Below are 18,281 nucleotides of genomic sequence, written 5' to 3'. Positions count from 1 at the left end.
GTGGAACTGCTCTCATTTTAAAGATGAAAAGGAAGTCCAGAAAAAAACTTGAGTGACAGCAGCAAGTGACCAGGATTTGCCTAACACACCAAACTCTAACACACAAATATTAAACAATATGTAATTTTAAGCAGACATTATACCAAAAGAACACTTTTAAGTGAGGGAATAGATGTTAAAACTACATTGGAAACTTTAACACCGCCCCCCCCCCCCCCGCCCTTTTAGGTTTCTCCCTACTTGTAATATTGCTTGGTACCTTGAGGATTTTAAACAAGCTCATAGTGGCCTTATCTATGTTTGTCAGCCCTTCCTACAGTTTACACCACATGGATTGCCTTCAAACATTGAATTCATTATAATCTTGTCTTCTGTTTTTTACTTGGATAGAATTTTCTGAAATTCTGTTCACATAATCAATTTCTAAAACAGATTACTTTAAATTTCAATAAATTACACAATTATGTTAGAAAGTAATGGAAATATCTTGACCTTTCAGGTATTTGGGGCTTTTCATATAAACAGCCCTCTATGCTGTGGAGTTAGGCATCCAGGTTGGAATTCCAACTCTCACTTCCTAACAGTGACTCTGATCAATCACTCAACTACTTGGAGCTCAGTTCCCTCACTGGGAGTACGAGGCTAGTAGAAATCTCTCTCACAAGGTTGTTGGGAAGATTCAATTAAAATCGTCTGTGTGCAATACTTTACACACAGTAAAGGTTCTTTTTTTCAGTTTTTCATTTCATCTTCTTAGACTCTTAGATCAATGAAATGTTGAGTTTTTCTCAGATACATTCTATATTTATAATTTAGTAGTTTAAACATCTGACTTCCTGGAAGTGTGAAAAAAGAAGAAAAAAAAAAAGGCTAACTAGTTTTTATTGCATTATGATGTTAATTTGACCACTGAGCCACTGGTAGGGCTATACTTAAAAGTTCTAAAGAACACTGTCCCATATATGTGAAAAAATCAGTTTAACTATGAAATCTAAAATACATAAAGTTGAAAATATGAAAATAGGACTACCCCCACCTATCACTTAACTTTTCATTATACTCCATTTGAGTCAGCATAATCTTTATTTCAAAATAACATTTTTATTATATAAAAATGTAAAAATCCAGCAAAACTAGAAATACCAAATATATTTTCCTGGGCTTTCACATTGGTTGATTTTTATTTGCAAACTCTTTTTCAACACAATTTACAACCTTATCCCCATCTGCAGTCTGATTATACAAGTGCTAAGTGGCAGAAAAGTCTAGAATAAATACATAAAAAAAAAAAAAAAGAGGCAAAGCTGTGGAACTAAGTTGCATGCAACAGGTCTGTGAGGATGGGGGAAAGTGTCGAGGAAATAAAACAGAGTAAGACAAAGTAATTGGAAGGTGTTAGCTAAAGTTCTTTCAGTCATCTTTATCTTTTGCTCCATGTTTAAGGATGCGTGTGAACTCAATGTAATTGAAATTTCCCTTTTTGTCAATAGGCGCTTCTCTATACAGCTCATCTACTTCCTCATCTGTAAACCGATCTCCCATTGTTGTCAGCAGCTCTCTCAGGTAATCTTCCTGAATGGTGCCTGGAAGACATAGAAGGAAGGGAATCATGAATACTTCCTGAAACTTTAATGGTTAATTTCTACACTAGGTCAATCTTACAAAATATTTCAGAATATACATATCTGAACAAACAAAATAGTGAACTAACACATGTAATTATATCATTATGTTTTCCTATTACTTTTAGAGTTCTTTACAATATTAAATTAAATCATTTAAAAAGTTTAGTTAACAGAATATATGCATGAGTGATGGTACATCTTTGACAGAAATGGGGAAGCAGGAATAGGGTGCAAGGTACATCTGAGGAGGTGATGTGGGTACTGAGTTAAAATGTAGGGTTAATATAGAAGAAAAGATGAAAATGAGAGAAGTAAGGAAAGTGAATAGCTAGGCTTTACATACTTCAAAATGAGAAGGGGAAAAAAACCCTAAAATTTTAATAGCTCAAGTTTGTTAACTACAGTCATGTGCTGCTTAATGGATACATTCTGAGAAATGCATCATTAGGATATTTCATTGTTATATGAACATCAAGTGTACTTTCACAAACCTAGATGGTATAGCCTACTATATACCTAGCTATAGGTATAGCCTATTGCTCCAGGCTACAAGCCTGTACAAACATAAGATTAAATCAAGCACAAGATGAAATGATGCAATGAAGGGATGCAACAAACACGAGATGTATAAGGCTGCTGCTGGTCTAACACACAGCATACTGCTTTAAGGAAAACTTTTCTTAAAAGTAGAAAGAGTAGCCAAAACCGGTTTGGCTCAGTGGATAGAGCGTCGGCCTGCGGACTCAAGGGTCCCAGGTTCGATTCCGGTCAAGGGCATGTACCTTGGTTGCGGGCACATCCCCAGTAGGGGGTGTGCAAGAGGCAGCTGATCGATGTTTCTATCTCATCGATGTTTCTAACTCTCTATCCCTCTCTCTTCCTCTCTGTAAAATATATTAAAAAAAAAAAAAAGTAGAAAGAGTACACTCTAAAATAACAATAAAAAGTGTAATATAGCCCTGGCCAGATAGCTTAGTTGGCTAGAGCATCATCTTGATACAAGGTTGAAGGTTCAATCCCCAGTCAGGACACATACAAGAATTAACCAATGAATGCATAAATAAGTGGAATAAATCAATATTTCTCTCTACATATAATCAATCAATCAATAAAAGTTTAAAAGAAAGTAGTATAGTAAATACATAAACTAGTAAGTCATTCTCAGTATTCTGTTCTGTACATAATTGTATGTGCTATACTTTTACACAACTGGCAGCGCAGAAGGTTTGTATATACCAGCCTCACCACAAACACATAAGTAATGTGTGCACTCTGATGTTATAATGGCTATGACATCACTAGGGTGACAGGAATTTTTCAGCTCCATTATAATCTTGTGCGAACACCACTACTGTGCTATCGGTCCTTGATCGAAGCAGCTGTTATGTGGCACATGATAGTATACTTTCTTGTCAGGAACCAAGAGTCGGTCAAAGGATTAACTCTGACCTTCAGTAAGTTACTGTAACTAGGCCCACTTCCTCTTGCCTGAAGACAAAGCATTTCTTCTGTAGCCGCCCTTCAACTGCCACACCCTTTATCTATAGTTACGACTTTAGCCGATTATCTAGGTCAGCCCCCACCCCTCCTAGGCATCCACCCTTCTAGAAACCACATATAAGGAACACTGTAAGAATAAAATTTTGAGGCTTGATCAGAATCCCTTTTGTCTTGCCTCCATTCTTTGCGTCCCTTGTCTGTCTCTCATTCTCTTAGGTGCGCCGCCTCGGTACCCCCGTTTGAAGACCCCGCAGGTCGGGGAAACTTTCTGGTGTGATTTATAGTCTCTTGAAGAAGTTGCTTTTATTATTTAAGAACTACTATTTAACAGACATCCTCTTTGGCTTTCAGGAAGCTCAGATCCAAATTCAAAGAGTAACACCACAAATTCTGTAGCTTTATGACCTACATACATCTGTGTCCTAGCCATTCTCAGTTATACCATTGTAAATAATAGTTTCCCTTTATTCATTTTTAAAAATGTGTAATTACTAATTTTTTTCTTCTTTTTAAAAAAAAATATTTTTATTGATTTCAAAGAGGAAGGGAGAGGAAGAGAGAGAGAATCACTGATGGGCTGCCTCCTGCACACCCCACACTGGGGATTGAGCCTGCAACCTGTGCATATGCCCCGACCAGGAATCGAACCTTGACCTCCAGTTTCCTAAGTCAACACTCAACCACCGAGCCATGCCGGCTGGGCAACTAATATTTTTCATTTCCTAAAAAATGTTTCAAACAGTCTGGAATAAGAACATAAACAAAGAGCACCCACCAGTTGCTTCTTCATCAAAGCAAGCAAAAGCATTTCTGATGACATCTTCTGGATCTGTGCCATTTAACTTCTCACCAAACATTGTGAGGAACATGGTGAAATTTATGGGCCCTGGAGCCTCATTCATCATGGCATCAAGGTATGCATCTGTTGGATTCTTTCCTATAAGAGTTCACATTTTAAAATTTAAGGACAAAGATCTAATTTCAACAAATAATTGCTCTGTTATTCTCCCCAACACATTTAAAAAGGTATATCATCCTCACATGAAACTAATTTTTCAATTAACTGCATTAAGGCCATTTTAAAAGACAACTTATGACATCAAAAAAAATCTCTGATACACCATTATAAAAAGGGGCTTAGGTTGAATGTTGGTCATTTATTGATACTTTCTATAACTTTTCTTTCACTATTTTAAACAAAACAAACACTTAAAACTATGGTCCAGGCAATGCCATGTTATTCATTTTGAATGTTGATAACATAAAAGACCATCAGGGCATTTTAATACCAATTATTAAAAAAATATATAAATATTCATATTTCCAATTGTGGTACAGTTGCCCATGAATTGGTAGGCTTTAAAATTTTATTTGTTGGTCATTTAAGTGAAAACTATTAAGTTGGTTTAAAATTGGGAGATTATTTTGAACAATGTTACAAACTGATTGCCACACATACTGCCAAATGCTGTTGATTCATGTCACTAAACTGCATTCTTGTTTAGTACTGTTCATAATGGAAATCTTAATCTTGGTTCCAACTGAGAGCATTCTCCCTCTTCTAGTGCAGTAATGAGGGAAGTGCCCGACCCTTCTCTCAAAGTTGGGAGTAATTCCTCTGGAATGGCCACATATGGTAGGAGTAACAACGAATGGAAGAGTGGTTTAGAAGGAATAGTGGAACAGAAGGTCTGGAACAGTGGTTTGCATTTCAGTTCTGCCGCTGGCTATGTGACCTGGGAGAAAGTGGCAGGTGTCTAGGGTTTACTTTTTAAATCTGTAAAAGGGACTGATTAAATTTGGTATCTGAAAGGTTCCTTCTAACATTAAGTTTGTATGATTCTCCATGAAAAGGACATCTGTAAATTAGATATTCATATCTAAGGAGGCACCTCAATATTACATCCAAGTGCAATTAATGATAGTCAAATCTAGAATTATGGTTCATATGTAAAGTTTTAATCCTGGGAACCTGGGTGAAGTTTTAATGCCAAGTTGGTATCTGTCTTACTGCTTTACAATCTTCACTCATACCTACTCAACACACCAATACAAAGATTAGCCCAAAATTAATCTCTAGATTCATTGAATAAGTAAAAATAAGGAAAATGATCTACTTGTCTACCTTCAGATTTAATCCAATTCTCTTGCAGCAATTTTTTTTTTTTTTTAAGTGTAATCCAAAGGTGCCAAGAGAACATGGGTACAAAAAGACATAGGGACTTATAATGAATTGGTTTAGGCTAATCACCTGTGGATCCATTCAAGGCATACAATATAATTTGTTGATTTGAAAGGTAAATACATGCCTTAAATGGATGGGGTTCCCCAAAATAGAAGGCCCCAAAGTCAACTTCTTATACTACCGTCACTCATAAATTATGTGAGCATGTACTCTGATCCTGATATAGGCTTGAGTGTTCAATCTTTGTAATATAACTAAGTCTCTCAATTTTCTTCAATGGGCTTCTTCAGTAGTGACCTGCCCAGAGAGTACACATAGTTATTCTTAGTGGAAAACACTGGGATCCAACCTACCTGCAACTCAACAAATTAGATCAGTATCTTGATTCTACTCTTACTCTAAATAAAGGAAATGCCACAAAATGTTAACAATTGGTAAAGGATATACACATGTTCATTACATTTGTAGGCTTAAATTTTTCAAAATAATATGTTAGGAGAAAAAATAAAAAGAAGACAGAGGAACAAATTGCATTGTGGTTACTAAAAGGAAAAATATAACCATCTCTTTCTCTTTGCTCTCTGGCTAACAGTCCAGCACAAGAACACTCCCGAGTGCAGAGCCTAACTGCAGGCCACCCCTGAGCTGCACCCTGTCCATGCCAGTCACTGTGGTCTACCAGGAAGTAGGCTTGTTGTTCCTTCCTCCAATCTATAAAATCAGTGCTGACTGGGCGCACAACACAGAGAGCCTTTTGGGCCTTCTTTTTAAGATCAAAACAAACAACAAAATCATAGAAGGAGTATTAAAACAACAGGCATTATAAAGAAAATAACAAAGGGCAGTTCACGTTTACATTTTTTAAAAAAATATATTTTTATTGATTTCAGAGAAGGAGGAGGGGGGTGGGGGGAGGGGGGGAAAGAGAGAGAGAGAGAGAGAGAGAGAGAGAGAGAGAGAGAGAGAGAGAAACATCAATGATGAGAGAGAATCATGGGATCAGCTGCCTCTTGCACACCCCCTACTGGGGATCAAGCCTGTAACCCAGGCATGTGCCCCTGACCTGGAATTGAACTGTGACCTCCTGGTTCACAGGTCAATGCTCAACCACTGAGCCACGCCTGCCAGGCTACTTTAAATTATTTATCTTTACATTTTCTTTTCTTTACTTATAAAAAACTTATAAATAAAATTGTGAAAGTCCCCTTTCCTATGTTCCCTTTTCCAGTAGCAATGTCCTTCCTCCCGAGACTATCATCATTTATCATTGTTACTTCCTACCTATAAACTGTCCTCAACATTTATTACTAACTGGCTATATTATTAGTTACACATTTTGTTATAAATTCCAATATTTTGCCACCTACCATCTCCTGGCCGCTCACCTAGTAGACCTATAGTATTGAGCTGAGAGGAACTGAGGCCCGCCTGGCCAAGTACCTGCCAGGTCCCAACCCTACAGGCTTATCCTCTTATGACTGGCCAAACCCCAACATGGCACCTCCCACCCAGGCATTTCTCAATAGGCTTTAGAGACAGGGCAGGAATATTTGAACATCTCACAGAAAATAATTCATAGAATGCTGAATTATTCTTTTTTGAAAGCAGGCATATTAAGAATATAAAAAGTCTACCTAGAGAAGCGAGCATATCATGCAAATCTTCCTTGTCAATGAAACCATCTCTGTTCTGATCAATCATGTTGAAGGCCTCTTTAAACTCCTGAATCTGTGACTGGTCAAACATGGCGAACACATTGGATGTTGCGCGCTGGGGGCGCTTCTTGGTGGTCTTGGTCTTTGCCTTTTTGCTCGACATTGTGGCTGCTTAATTCTAGAGTTAAAAAGCAAAAGCAAAAAAGAATGCATAAAACATAAAGCAAAAACAGAACTTATAATACCTAAAGTTAATGAGTAAAAATATCTTAATGTAGAAATATTACTTCATTTGAGTAGGAATAAATATATATTTAAACTCTATTTCCAATGTGACAATTAAATCGCTAGGAAAAAAAGCAGTTTCGAAGAAATTAAGAAACAATATTATTGATGTAGCTTCTCCTAAAATTTCATTAAACCCGTATTTATTAAGTGGGAATTAATTTTAAAATATGTAACAACCTAGCATTTACTGAGTGCTTACTATGTGCCAAGCACTGTTATGCAGACATGGGGCTCCCCTAAAGAGAAAGGCTCTAAAGTCGATATTTTATTTTTACATGGATTGTCTCATTTAATCCTCACAACAATCCTCTATTTTATTTATTTCCATTTTATTACCAATGTTGCATAACCTCTCTGAGCCTCAGTATTTTCAAAACACGGTTTGAAAAGCAGGGAAGCCCACTCAATCCTGTTTTACAGCAAAACACGATATCTACTCCAGTGCACGTAAGAATTAAATGAGATAACATACACAAAGAAACTAGTATAGGTACTGTGTGGTGCATGTTAAAAAGGCTATTATCTTAAAAAAAATCATCACAACATGTTCTTTAATCTTGCATCCCTTCTTGCTACCTTTTCATTTCCCATTTCCCTTGACAAAGCTTTTAGATTAATACTCAACTGCCTCCATTTTCTCATCTTCCCAGTAACTAAATTCTCTGTACATGGTGTTTGTAGTAGCCTCCAATACTCTATTGAAAGCCACCAATAATTTAAATGCCAAAAAGAATGAACACTTTTCATCCATTTTTTATTTGTAATTTTAATTACAAAGTCCTAAGTCTGAATCTTAGCTCCACCATTATTATTACATATAACCTCAGAAAATCCAAGGACATCAGAGTAATTTTTTGATCCAATGTCTATTCAATCTTCACAAATTCCCTATGAGATCGATACTACCTAGGTTTAAAAAAAAAAAAAATCAGTGGCCCTTGTGCAGTAAAGAATTTAATTTTGCCCAAAGAAAGGTCTGGCCTTTGTCCCTGGCTCCTGGGAAGTAATCTCTAAGCCCTTGAAATGTCACGCCTGATATCTGGGATCTTGGGTCACACTAGATTTCTAACGATGTGATTTACCATGGGGGTTTTGGGTCATGTGTTATCAGTTGACCTCTCGAGGGGTTGGAGACTGAGGTAAGCTGTGCTGCAGTCAACTGTATCTTTGTGACAGAGCTCCAATAAAATCTATGGATATCAAGGATCAAGTGAGCGTCCCTGGTTGGCAATACTCCAGGCATAATCTTCTCACCTTGCTGTCAGAAGTCAATACTGTCCATGAGAGACGACAATTGAAAGCTCTGCATTTAGAAGACTCCTGGACTCTGCACCATGTGTCTCTTCCCTTGGATAATTTTAATCTGAATCCTTTTACTGTACCAAACCATGGGTATAACAGCTTTCAGTGAGTTCTGTGAATCCTAACACATTATTGAACCTGAGGGTTATCCTGGAAACTCACACTTGCCATTGGTGACAGAAATAAGGGTGGTCTTGGAGACTGTTCTTTAACTCTGCAGCCACATAGTGTGAAAGCAGATGACTAGCTGGGGCAGTGGCTGAGCAAGGGAATTTTGGACCTGGGTCTTTAGGACTTCTAGTCTTGGACTTTTAATCTACTTGTTTCCTTCTCTTTCTTCAATCTATAAAATACCCCACTTGGGTGTTTTGAAGCTTGGCTTAATGGTGCAGTTTTGAACAGAGCAGATACAGGCTCACTGTAGTAATACCATCATTTCTTTTTTAAAAAGTTTATTTTTTTCTCTGTACTTCATTTAAAAACAGTACATTTATACATGTATATAGTACCTATAAAAACTATACATATAGACACATAAAATAAAAAATGTGAGACAAAGTTGTAGCAAAACAATAAATCTGAAGAGAATTCTGGCCCACAAAGAAACTTGGTCTCCTTACCTACTGAGAGAAGTAGGCTTTCTCCACTTTCGCACTTCCCACTAACTTTCCACCCACCACAATCTGGCTTTCTTTTCTCTACTGCAACTACTTTCAAATTACCAAATCCAGTCTAACTCTCCTTGGACCACTCTGCTATATCTGATACCATTTTATTCCTCTTCAGAGCCTCAAATATTCTTGGTCTTAGTGAAAGTCACAGTAGACATGAACTGTCCCAATGGAAAGAGACTGCAAGGTTCCCAACCTTGAAGACCTTACCTCTAATGAGGAAGGCTCCTAAACATTATATTGGAAAGACTGATTTATGTAAAATGCTGTATTTGACTTGGTGTGACCCACATAATCTCTCTCAGTTCTATGGCTGGTCCTCCTCCATTTTCTGGCTAAGCCTTTATCTCCTCCACTCAATTATATTAAATATTCATGTATTCTAGCAGTCAGGACTTTGCCTTGCTTGGATGATCTCATTGACTCTCACTGTTTTGACAACACCTATGTTTCCTAAGTCTGTTATCTCCAGGCCTGACCTGTCCTTGAGTTACATACTCAAATATCCAATTGCTTGTGACAGGTACCCACTTGAATATCCCAGACACTCATAACCAAGGTGTTGAAGACTGAATTATCTTTTCCTTCATAAACGTTCTCATCCTTTTGTTTTCTCTCAATTAATGGCACCATCACTTACCTACTGACCAAACCAGAAACCTAGGAGTCACCGTGACTCATCTCTATCCCTGATGAATCAAGCCTTGCCTCTTAAATATTTCCCAGATTTGATCATCTTCCTCATTCCTCAGCTGGGCCCTTATCATCTCTTTGTGCATTTCTATAGCCAACTAACCAATATCCTTGCTTCTTAGTCCCCTCTAAACTACTCTTTATATTCCAGCCAGAAGTGTCTAAAACATAATTATGACATTACCATTACCCCTTTAAAAATCTTCTTTGGCTTTCTACTGCCTCATAGGACAAAGTATAAATTCTTAAGCATGGCGTACCAGATCCTCCTCTGTCTGCTCTAGAATGACCTTTCCAGCCTCATCTCTATACCTTCTCTGCTTTGTACTTTTCCTTCAACAATACCACACTGCTTGTTTGGGCCCAAGGCACCATGCAGTTTCCTGTGTACTGTACTTTTGCTCTTGCTATTTTTCTAGCTCAAAATGTTTTAAGACCAGAGAGAGAATTAAAAGCCTACTCAACTAATGGCTACTAATTTATTGAGTGACTCAGGTGCTAAGCACATTATACGCATTAAATTTAACCAGTATATGCATTAAATTTAACTGGTATATGCCTGCTTTACAAATGAAAAAAACTGATGATCAAAGATATTAAATAACTTGCCAGAGGTCACCTAGTGGCAAGCTAGGAGTCAAACCCCCTTTACTCAAGGTTATTTCTATATATTCTATATATTTTCTCTGTATTAAATGTTCTTCTAATATTTTGAGTTTACCACATTAAAAATAAAATCTTTCAATACTACCAGTATAATCCAACACTGATTTCTGAGCAGCTACTTTCCTCCAAACTCAGATCCTAGACAAATTGAGTTTTCAAATAAATGCAAACTATCTGGGGAAATCAATGTACAGAATACTAACTGCATTGTGGAATGGTAAGAGAATAAAATACAAATGACACTCCGGAATTATGTAGTGCAGCAGCCCTAGTTTGGGTTTGATCAAGTGGCAGTATTTCCTATCAGTCATAGTCTTGGCTTGACATGATAGGTAAAGGCTTGAAACCTTTACCGAGGACAGTCAAATTAATGTTTAACCTATAACTGTAAAGAAAAAACAACCAAACCTTACCCTTAAACTATAGTTACAGAAAATAATATCCATATATAACATAGCACATGATGTAATGAATAACCCTCAATAGCAGGAAGGACTTCTTACTTCCTCTTCAAATTTTTAATTATTTTTTGTAAATTTCCAATATAGAGTGAATTTAAGGTCCTAAGTAGTGTTCACAGAGGTTATAAGAAGGGCAGGAATATAAAAAACACACACCTGGTATTATAGGTGGCTGTGGCATCAACATATTCAAATAATTAAATACTTGCAAAATCACTTGCAATACTAATGTGCAAATCAAAACATGGGCACCATAACCATTAATAAGCGGAAACTGCTTGTGAACATCATTCAGCCTACATAGCTTTATTGGAAGCCTGCGAATACAGTGATGGGGTATATTCTATCAGCTATGTATGAATTCCTCGACATTTTTTTAAGGCTTCTTCAAGTATCTTAAATTAGCTAATTGCTGTCACCATATGGCAAGTAAATACGTCTCTCACAGTAGTTAACCTTCTGCTTTCAATCTTTACTGTACATTAAAATCACCCTGGAAGTTTTAAAAAACTGATGCCTGGGTCCTACTCTAGTTTAACTGAAACTGAATGTCCATGGGCAGGGCCCAGGAATCAGTATTTTTAAAAAATGTACCAGGTAATTCCAATGTACTCTGAAGGCTGAGAATCACTACATTAACTACGTAGAAGGTATTGGCTGATTATGCATTTAGTTCCCTTTAGTTTTTAAAATTTGGTCATTATGGTTTAATGGTGATGCTGGAGAACAGGATTCTAATTCCAGTTCTGTCATTTTCAAGTTGTATGGCCTTCTGTTATTTTAGCTTATGTGGTTCTCATTTTTTTCATCTATAAAATGAAAGTTAGGTAGATCAGAAGTCACAAACTGGCAGTTACCAAAATATATGCAGTTTGTAGGAAGTTCATTTAGTACCCCCAGGTATGACCTTTTAAATGCCTTTTTAAATTATTGAATTCGTTTTAAAAACCTGAATATTTTACTTTAATAAAAACAAATTTCAGAAATCTTGGAAAACTATATGATAGGAATCACTTGACCAGCATTCCCAAATTCCTATAGATAATGAGTGTTCAGTGAGCAATTCCTACTATTCCCTCTTATCTCCTGACAAAGTCAGTATTTGTTTATGTTACTGCCTGTACCCTGAGTTGAACTTGTTCCCTGGTGGTAGCCAGTATCCAAAATGGCCCTCAACATTTCCTCATGTCCTTGTGTAGTCCCCTCAATAAAAAAAGACTGCTGACCTGTGAAACGGTAAGGGAGGTGAAATAATCTTTCTTTTACACTTCTGAATTCTTCCTGACACCACTGTAATAATACATTAACAAGAGAAAAACAAAGAGAAGTTTATTAACATGTATACCTCATGTATACATGGGAGATATCCAGGGAAAAAACAATTATCAGAGGCGGCTTAGAATTCAAGCTTAAATATCATCTTCAGCTGAAGACAAAAAGAAGAAAGATATGTGAAGGGTAGAAGCTAGTTATGGAAGGTTATCAGGAAAAGCAAAGCAAACAAGGGTAAGGGTTGTCATGTAGACTGAAATCAGGGCCTTCTTCACTGATAAAGAGTCTAAAGTTAGCTACAGAGAGTAATCTTTGTCCTTCCAGGTAGAGGGAAGGAAACCTTTGTAAATTTATGTCCTGCTTTTATGTCTTGTTTGGCTTCTAAATTGCCTTTAGCTCAAAATAGTATTTATGCCCAAGTGGCATATTTTGGAATGACATACTCTGCTACCTTTCATAACCACTGGGACATTGCAAAAATAATAGTGTGACTTTGTCGTAACAGACACTGCAGCTTTTGCCTTGCTCTCTTTTGGATCACAATCTGGGAGAAACCAGCACCAGGTTATTAGGGTAGTATGCAACCCTAAGGAAAGGTCCCTGTGGCAGGGAACTGAGGCCTCCCGTCAATAGTCAGGATCACCTTGCCAGTCATGTGAATCAGCCATCTTAGAGGTTGATCTTTCTTCAAGATTGCAAACCCAGCTGGCATCTTCATGAGGCCTTGAGCCAGAACCACCTAGTTAAGCTGCCCTGGAATTCCTGACCCTCAGAAACTGTTTATTGTTTTTTTAAGGGACTAAGTTTTGGAGTAATTTGTTATATAGCAATAGAAAACTAATAAAGCCATGGTGTTTCCTTAGTCTCTTTAACATTAAAATAGGTCATACCTTTATGTCAGAGTTATAACCACAGAATTTTGAAAAGTTCAAAGGGGCCATAATCAAGTTTGCACTGGATAGGGAATTTTCTATTTCTGGTTAGAAAATGTCAATTCTTTCTATTCAATTTCTCTCCAACTTCCGTGGGTTCCTCTTTTAACTGCAACAGAGTCACCCCTTCTTCCACATTCCCATCACCACTATCCTGTTCTTCTTGCTGATTCCTATGCTGATTTGCTTGCTAGTTCCTGCCTCCTAATTGGAATTTCCTTTAGGGCAGTCCTTGAATGACTTTGCCTTTAAAGAACTGGTTGAAAAACTGGTAGCACAAAGTTACTACTCAAAAATGAGGTTATTAAGGAGGGAAGAGGAACTGGTTTTGTGAGCAAAGGGATGATATAAAGTTCAAGTTTTGGCCAAGTTGCAGTAGAATGGCAGAAGAGATGCCTGAAGCAGGATGCTTAAGAGATCTCCTTTGGCAAAGCCAACTTCTGAGCAAAGGCACAGGGTGAGACTGAGAATGGATGCACACAAAAAAGCAGAGAGCAGCAGTTCTTGGGCTGAAACCCAAGATCATTTCTGATTCAACTGTCATCTTCACCAAGGTCTGTTTTTATAAATTTCTTACAGATTCCCAAGGTCATCACCATAGTTCAGACTAATGTTTGTGCTAACTGGATACATGAGCAACAGTTTGAAAACAGCAATCATAAAAAAAATTTAGTACTTAAGTTAAAATACCCCACAAAATTAACCTCATATATTTAATGACGTGGTTTTTTTAAGCTGAATATTTAGGCAAATATGTAATCAATTCAATAAATTATATCTTTTTTCCCTAAGAGCTTTACTCAATTTTTACATCTTTTTTCTTAGCACCAGTTAAACTTTCCTTGTAGTACATGGTTAAATTTTAATATTTAGCACATGCTGTCATTTATTTTTATTTTTATCCTTACTTGAGGATACTTTTTTTGCTTGTTTTTTAAATTTATTTTAGAGAGAGTGGAAGGGAGAGGGAGAAACATTTATGTGTTGCCTCCTGTACCTGCCCCGACTGGAGATGGAACCTGCATAGGTTATGTGCCCTGACCAGGAATCAAACCCGTAACCTTTTGGTGTACGGAACGACGCCCCAACCGAGTCACCTGGCCACAATAATAATGTCATTTCTTCATTATGGATTTTATGATTGTCCCAGTTGGCAGTAAACTTTCCATCCTTTGAACTCCTATATAACTTTGTTTTATTACAATAAAATTTATATATGATGAAATGCACAGATCTTAAAGTAAGTTTTGGTAAATGTGTATACTCATGCAACCGCCACCCCAATTAAGTAACAAATGTTAATCTCACACCAGAAAGTTCCCTCGAAGTCAACCATCCTCTCTCATGGGCAACCATTGCTCAGATTTCTATCACCACAGATTCATTCTGTCTTTGACTTCTTATAAATGGAATTATACAGTGTACATTCTACGTGCCTGACTTCTTTCACTCAATGTAATGTTTTTGAGATTCGCCTACCAGTGGTTCATTCTTTTTTTTTTTTTACTGCCTAGTAGTATTCCATTGCCATGCAATTTACATATACATTTTTATGACATTTAGCCTTTCTACCTTGGATTGCAGGTCTACTAGAGTGACTTACACACGGCAGGTGCTCAATAAATACTAGTTACGTAAATACATAAACATGCTTCCTTCCTATCACAAATAGAGTTACATATACAGATGCATATTATAAGGTAGGACCTGGATCTGATTCCCAAAACAAGGCTTTTCTCTATGGCCTACCCATGGATTAGCATAAACTCCACTGAACCCTTCCTGCAGAGATCCTTACCAAAATTACAGCTACCGTTATTTTATACCTGGAAGAAACAGTACTAATAATAGCCAATAATCAAGTGCTAAGTATGTGCTAGGCACTGGTCTAAGCATGTTACGTGTTAACATATTTAATCCTCACAACAACTTACGATATAGATGAAACTATTATCCCCCTTTCTTGGATGAGAAAAACAGGGCAAGAAGAATAATCAATTTGCCTATGGCCATGCAGCTAGAAAAAGGTAGAGCTTAGATCCAGGATCTGTCCTCAGGAAGTCTAGCCCCAGAGCCTGTATCACTAATCTATAATATCCTGCATATAGGCAACTGAAATTCTCGACCATGAAAATACACATAGCCAGATGGGAGTAATAAGCAATGCCACCACACTGCTCAAGTGTGAAATGAGGAAGATCCCAAAGTTGGTGGCAATGAAAACCATTCCTAGATTATCTGGTGTCTGAATCTTGGGAGAGGGATAACCAGCCTCATTTAGGGCGTCCAAGTCCTCTTATCTTTGCTAACCCCTACAGCCCGGACCTGAGGCTTGTCCTTCCTTCAAAGTCGCAGTTCGTCTTGTCTAAATTTGGTCCTTTTGAAACATAAATGAATGTTGACTCAGCCATGGTAGTTGTTTCATTCAACAGAGCCTAAACAAACACAAACTTGTATATGTAGTTATGAAGTCCAGGAGGGTCCACCTAATGCTTACAGAGAAAATGGGTGGCATCGAGTGAATCCCTCAAATGATCTTAGGCAAGTTATCTCACTTCTCTTGGTTTGTTTCCTCAATCATAAAATGAAAGATAATCTATAAAGTTCTTTTGAATTCTAAAATGCTTTTCTTACCAACGGACCAATGCAATTTCATCTTAAACAAAGGCTGCCAAACTAATCTCTAAACACCCTTTCTTCATATTACTTCCTGGGTGAAGAATCCAAAATGACTCCCTAAAGCCTCTTACATAATCTTTTATTTTTTTCCCTCAAGTTGACACCTACCCATCCACCCACCCTTATTTCCAACTATTATTCGTTACAGTTCTGTTCCATTCGAGCTCGTCTTCCCACCATCTCCTTTCCACTCGACACAAATTCCCACCTTTGGTGCTTTTGGTCTTGTTACCTCCTACCACCGCTCCAGCCAGAAAAATACTAAATTCTCCCTTCTAGGGCTGACTCCAAGGCTTTCAACGAGGTCACAATTCAATCGAAATCCTTCCTGATTTTTACTTATCCTTTTCTCCAATCAACACGAATGCACTAAATCTTTACAAGATGCAGTGAGACAACTCCTATGCACACCATGACATTTTAGCCTATACCAGCACCCGGTGCCGTTTCTCTAATATTTCCCTTGGACGTCCCATCTAAGGCAAGAACCGTGCGTCACTAGACTCCTGTCTCCCCCACAGGATCAAGCCCTGTGTGCGGCACAGAACAGGGCTCAGCACCCGAATCGACGGACTGGGCCCGCGGGGGCAGGGGCAGGGGCAGGCACCAGGTGTGTGATGTCATCCTGGTGACGCAGGGCCGGGAGCCCGGCCACCTCTTCCAGCCGGGCCTTTTCCCAGGCCGGCTTCACCCGCCCGGGAGCCTCCGTTCAGGCCTGGCCGGGCGGTTGCTAGGGCTCCGCGCCCACCCTGACAGCTCCCCCCGCCCCCCGCCCTCCCCTCCCAGGAGCAGTCTGACCGCCGGCGTGTGGCGGGAGGGAGCGGGGGCCAACGGGGCCCAAGGGGTGTCGCGCGCGGGGGCAAGAGCCACTCACCGCCCCCAGACACCAGAACGCGGGTTGTCCTGCACCAGACGACAGGCGACTACGACGATCGCGGGGCTGTGGCGCGACCGAGGCGGCGCCCTGCACTTCCTGCCTCGGGAGGCGGACCGGAAGGCGCACCGGAAGGCGCGGCGGGAACCAACTCGGGAAGGGGGTGGGCTGTGCGGCGCGGTTCTCAGTCAGGCTGGAGCGAAGCCCGCCGCGCCCACCGGGAGCGGGGCTGGCCGAGGAGCACGGCCGGGGTTTTCGCTGGCTTCCTCAGCCCGGCTGGTGTGGGCGGGGCGGGACGATGCAGCCCCGCCGGCCGTCTCGCCCCCCTCCGCCGCCGCGGGTTCCCGCGCCCTTCCGCATTCCGCGGGCGCCGGGTTGGGCCTGGAATTTGACCCGGGCGGGGCGGGGCGCGGCGCGGCCCCTCTGGGTTTAGGGGTCCGGGCTGCCAGAATTAACCAATAAAAGTACAGCGGGACTAGTTCCATTTGAACTTCAGGTAAAAGTAATTTTTTAGGTATGTCCCACGAAATACTGGAGAAGGTAAAAGGGCGCGGGCTCCTGTCTGCGGGCAAACCTTTTAAAACTGCACTCCAATCCGAATCATCATTTACTCTTTTTTTTTTTTTTACCCTCAAATTATAAGGTTTACGGTACCAGGCCAGGGACAGCAGGTTTCATTCCCTTTCCAACCACAAGAAAGTTTTATTCAAATTACTTGCTTTCCTTTGGGTCATTCGAGAGATGTCAGAAACACACACGCATACAATCGCTCACACTACTGAATGCTCTTGGCCAAAAAGGAAACCACGAAGCTACGTTATTCAAGTTTTGTTTTGGTTACTGTTTGTGGCTGTGACCGTCAGTTCCCTCACCCTGGAGTAATATGGATAGCACTATTTCTGAATGGAGGCTAGGCAACTTAATAGCAAACCTTTATTGAGCACTTGTGATTGCTTGAATGCGTGCTGGATGCTGGGGGAGATGAATAATTCAATCATTTATATTCTAGAAATGTTTGATCAGAAATTCCTAGATGTTAGAAACTGTGTTCAGCACACTATACAGTAGTTCTTAAACAGTAGCATGCATAAGAAAAACCTCGAGGGCTTGGTAAGATTCTTGAGCCCCAGCCCCAGATACTCAGATTCAGTAGGTCGAGGGTGAAGTGATAATTTGTATTTCCAGGGGATGCTGATGCTGTGGTCCTCGTCCCAGCCCAAGGTCCAGTTCCTAACTGGATGCTTTTTCTCAATAAAATTTGAAAAGCAACTGCAGAGAAGTCATACCTGGGTTCTAAAATATTCGATTTTCCGTAGCTGCATTCTGTTCTTGGTCCAATAGTTTAAATAATTTCCCCCAAACATAAGGTTTTAGCTTCTTAGGTCTTTTGTCTTAGAACTCTTCTAAGTACGGTCTATTATCATTGCATAAACCCTCACCCTGGCCACCTTAATAGCTGAGACACCCTGACTGTACCT

The 18,281-nt window shown here is 39.3% G+C and overlaps 1 protein-coding gene across 3 annotated transcripts; it reads right to left on the bottom strand.

Annotated features, from left to right (window-relative positions):
* Nucleotides 1-1,064: 1,064 nt before the first annotated feature.
* On the bottom strand, nt 1,065-17,072 carry LOC114230017 (myosin regulatory light chain 12B). 3 transcript variants are annotated; one of them, XM_054724505.1, is made up of 5 exons: nt 16,804-17,064; nt 12,273-12,336; nt 6,945-7,143; nt 3,901-4,062; nt 1,065-1,583 (listed from the first exon to the last, which is right to left on the bottom strand). In XM_054724505.1, exons 3-5 carry the CDS (start codon nt 7,126-7,128, stop codon nt 1,411-1,413), a joined length of 519 nt encoding a protein of 172 aa, XP_054580480.1. In that variant the 5' UTR covers nt 7,129-7,143; nt 12,273-12,336; nt 16,804-17,064; the 3' UTR covers nt 1,065-1,410. The 3 variants fall into 3 exon arrangements, with proteins under 3 accessions (XP_054580480.1, XP_054580479.1, XP_054580481.1); XM_054724504.1 differs by lacking the exon at nt 12,273-12,336 and having other exon boundaries at nt 16,804-17,063; XM_054724506.1 differs by lacking the exons at nt 3,901-4,062; nt 12,273-12,336 and having other exon boundaries at nt 16,804-17,072.
* Nucleotides 17,073-18,281: the final 1,209 nt, after the last annotated feature.

This window comes from Eptesicus fuscus, chromosome 12, assembly GCF_027574615.1.
Source record: "Eptesicus fuscus isolate TK198812 chromosome 12, DD_ASM_mEF_20220401, whole genome shotgun sequence".
In the NCBI taxonomy this organism is placed as follows: Eukaryota; Metazoa; Chordata; class Mammalia; order Chiroptera; family Vespertilionidae; genus Eptesicus; species Eptesicus fuscus.
Note: the sequence above shows the minus strand (reverse complement) of the source record. Positions and strands in the feature narration are given on the sequence as shown.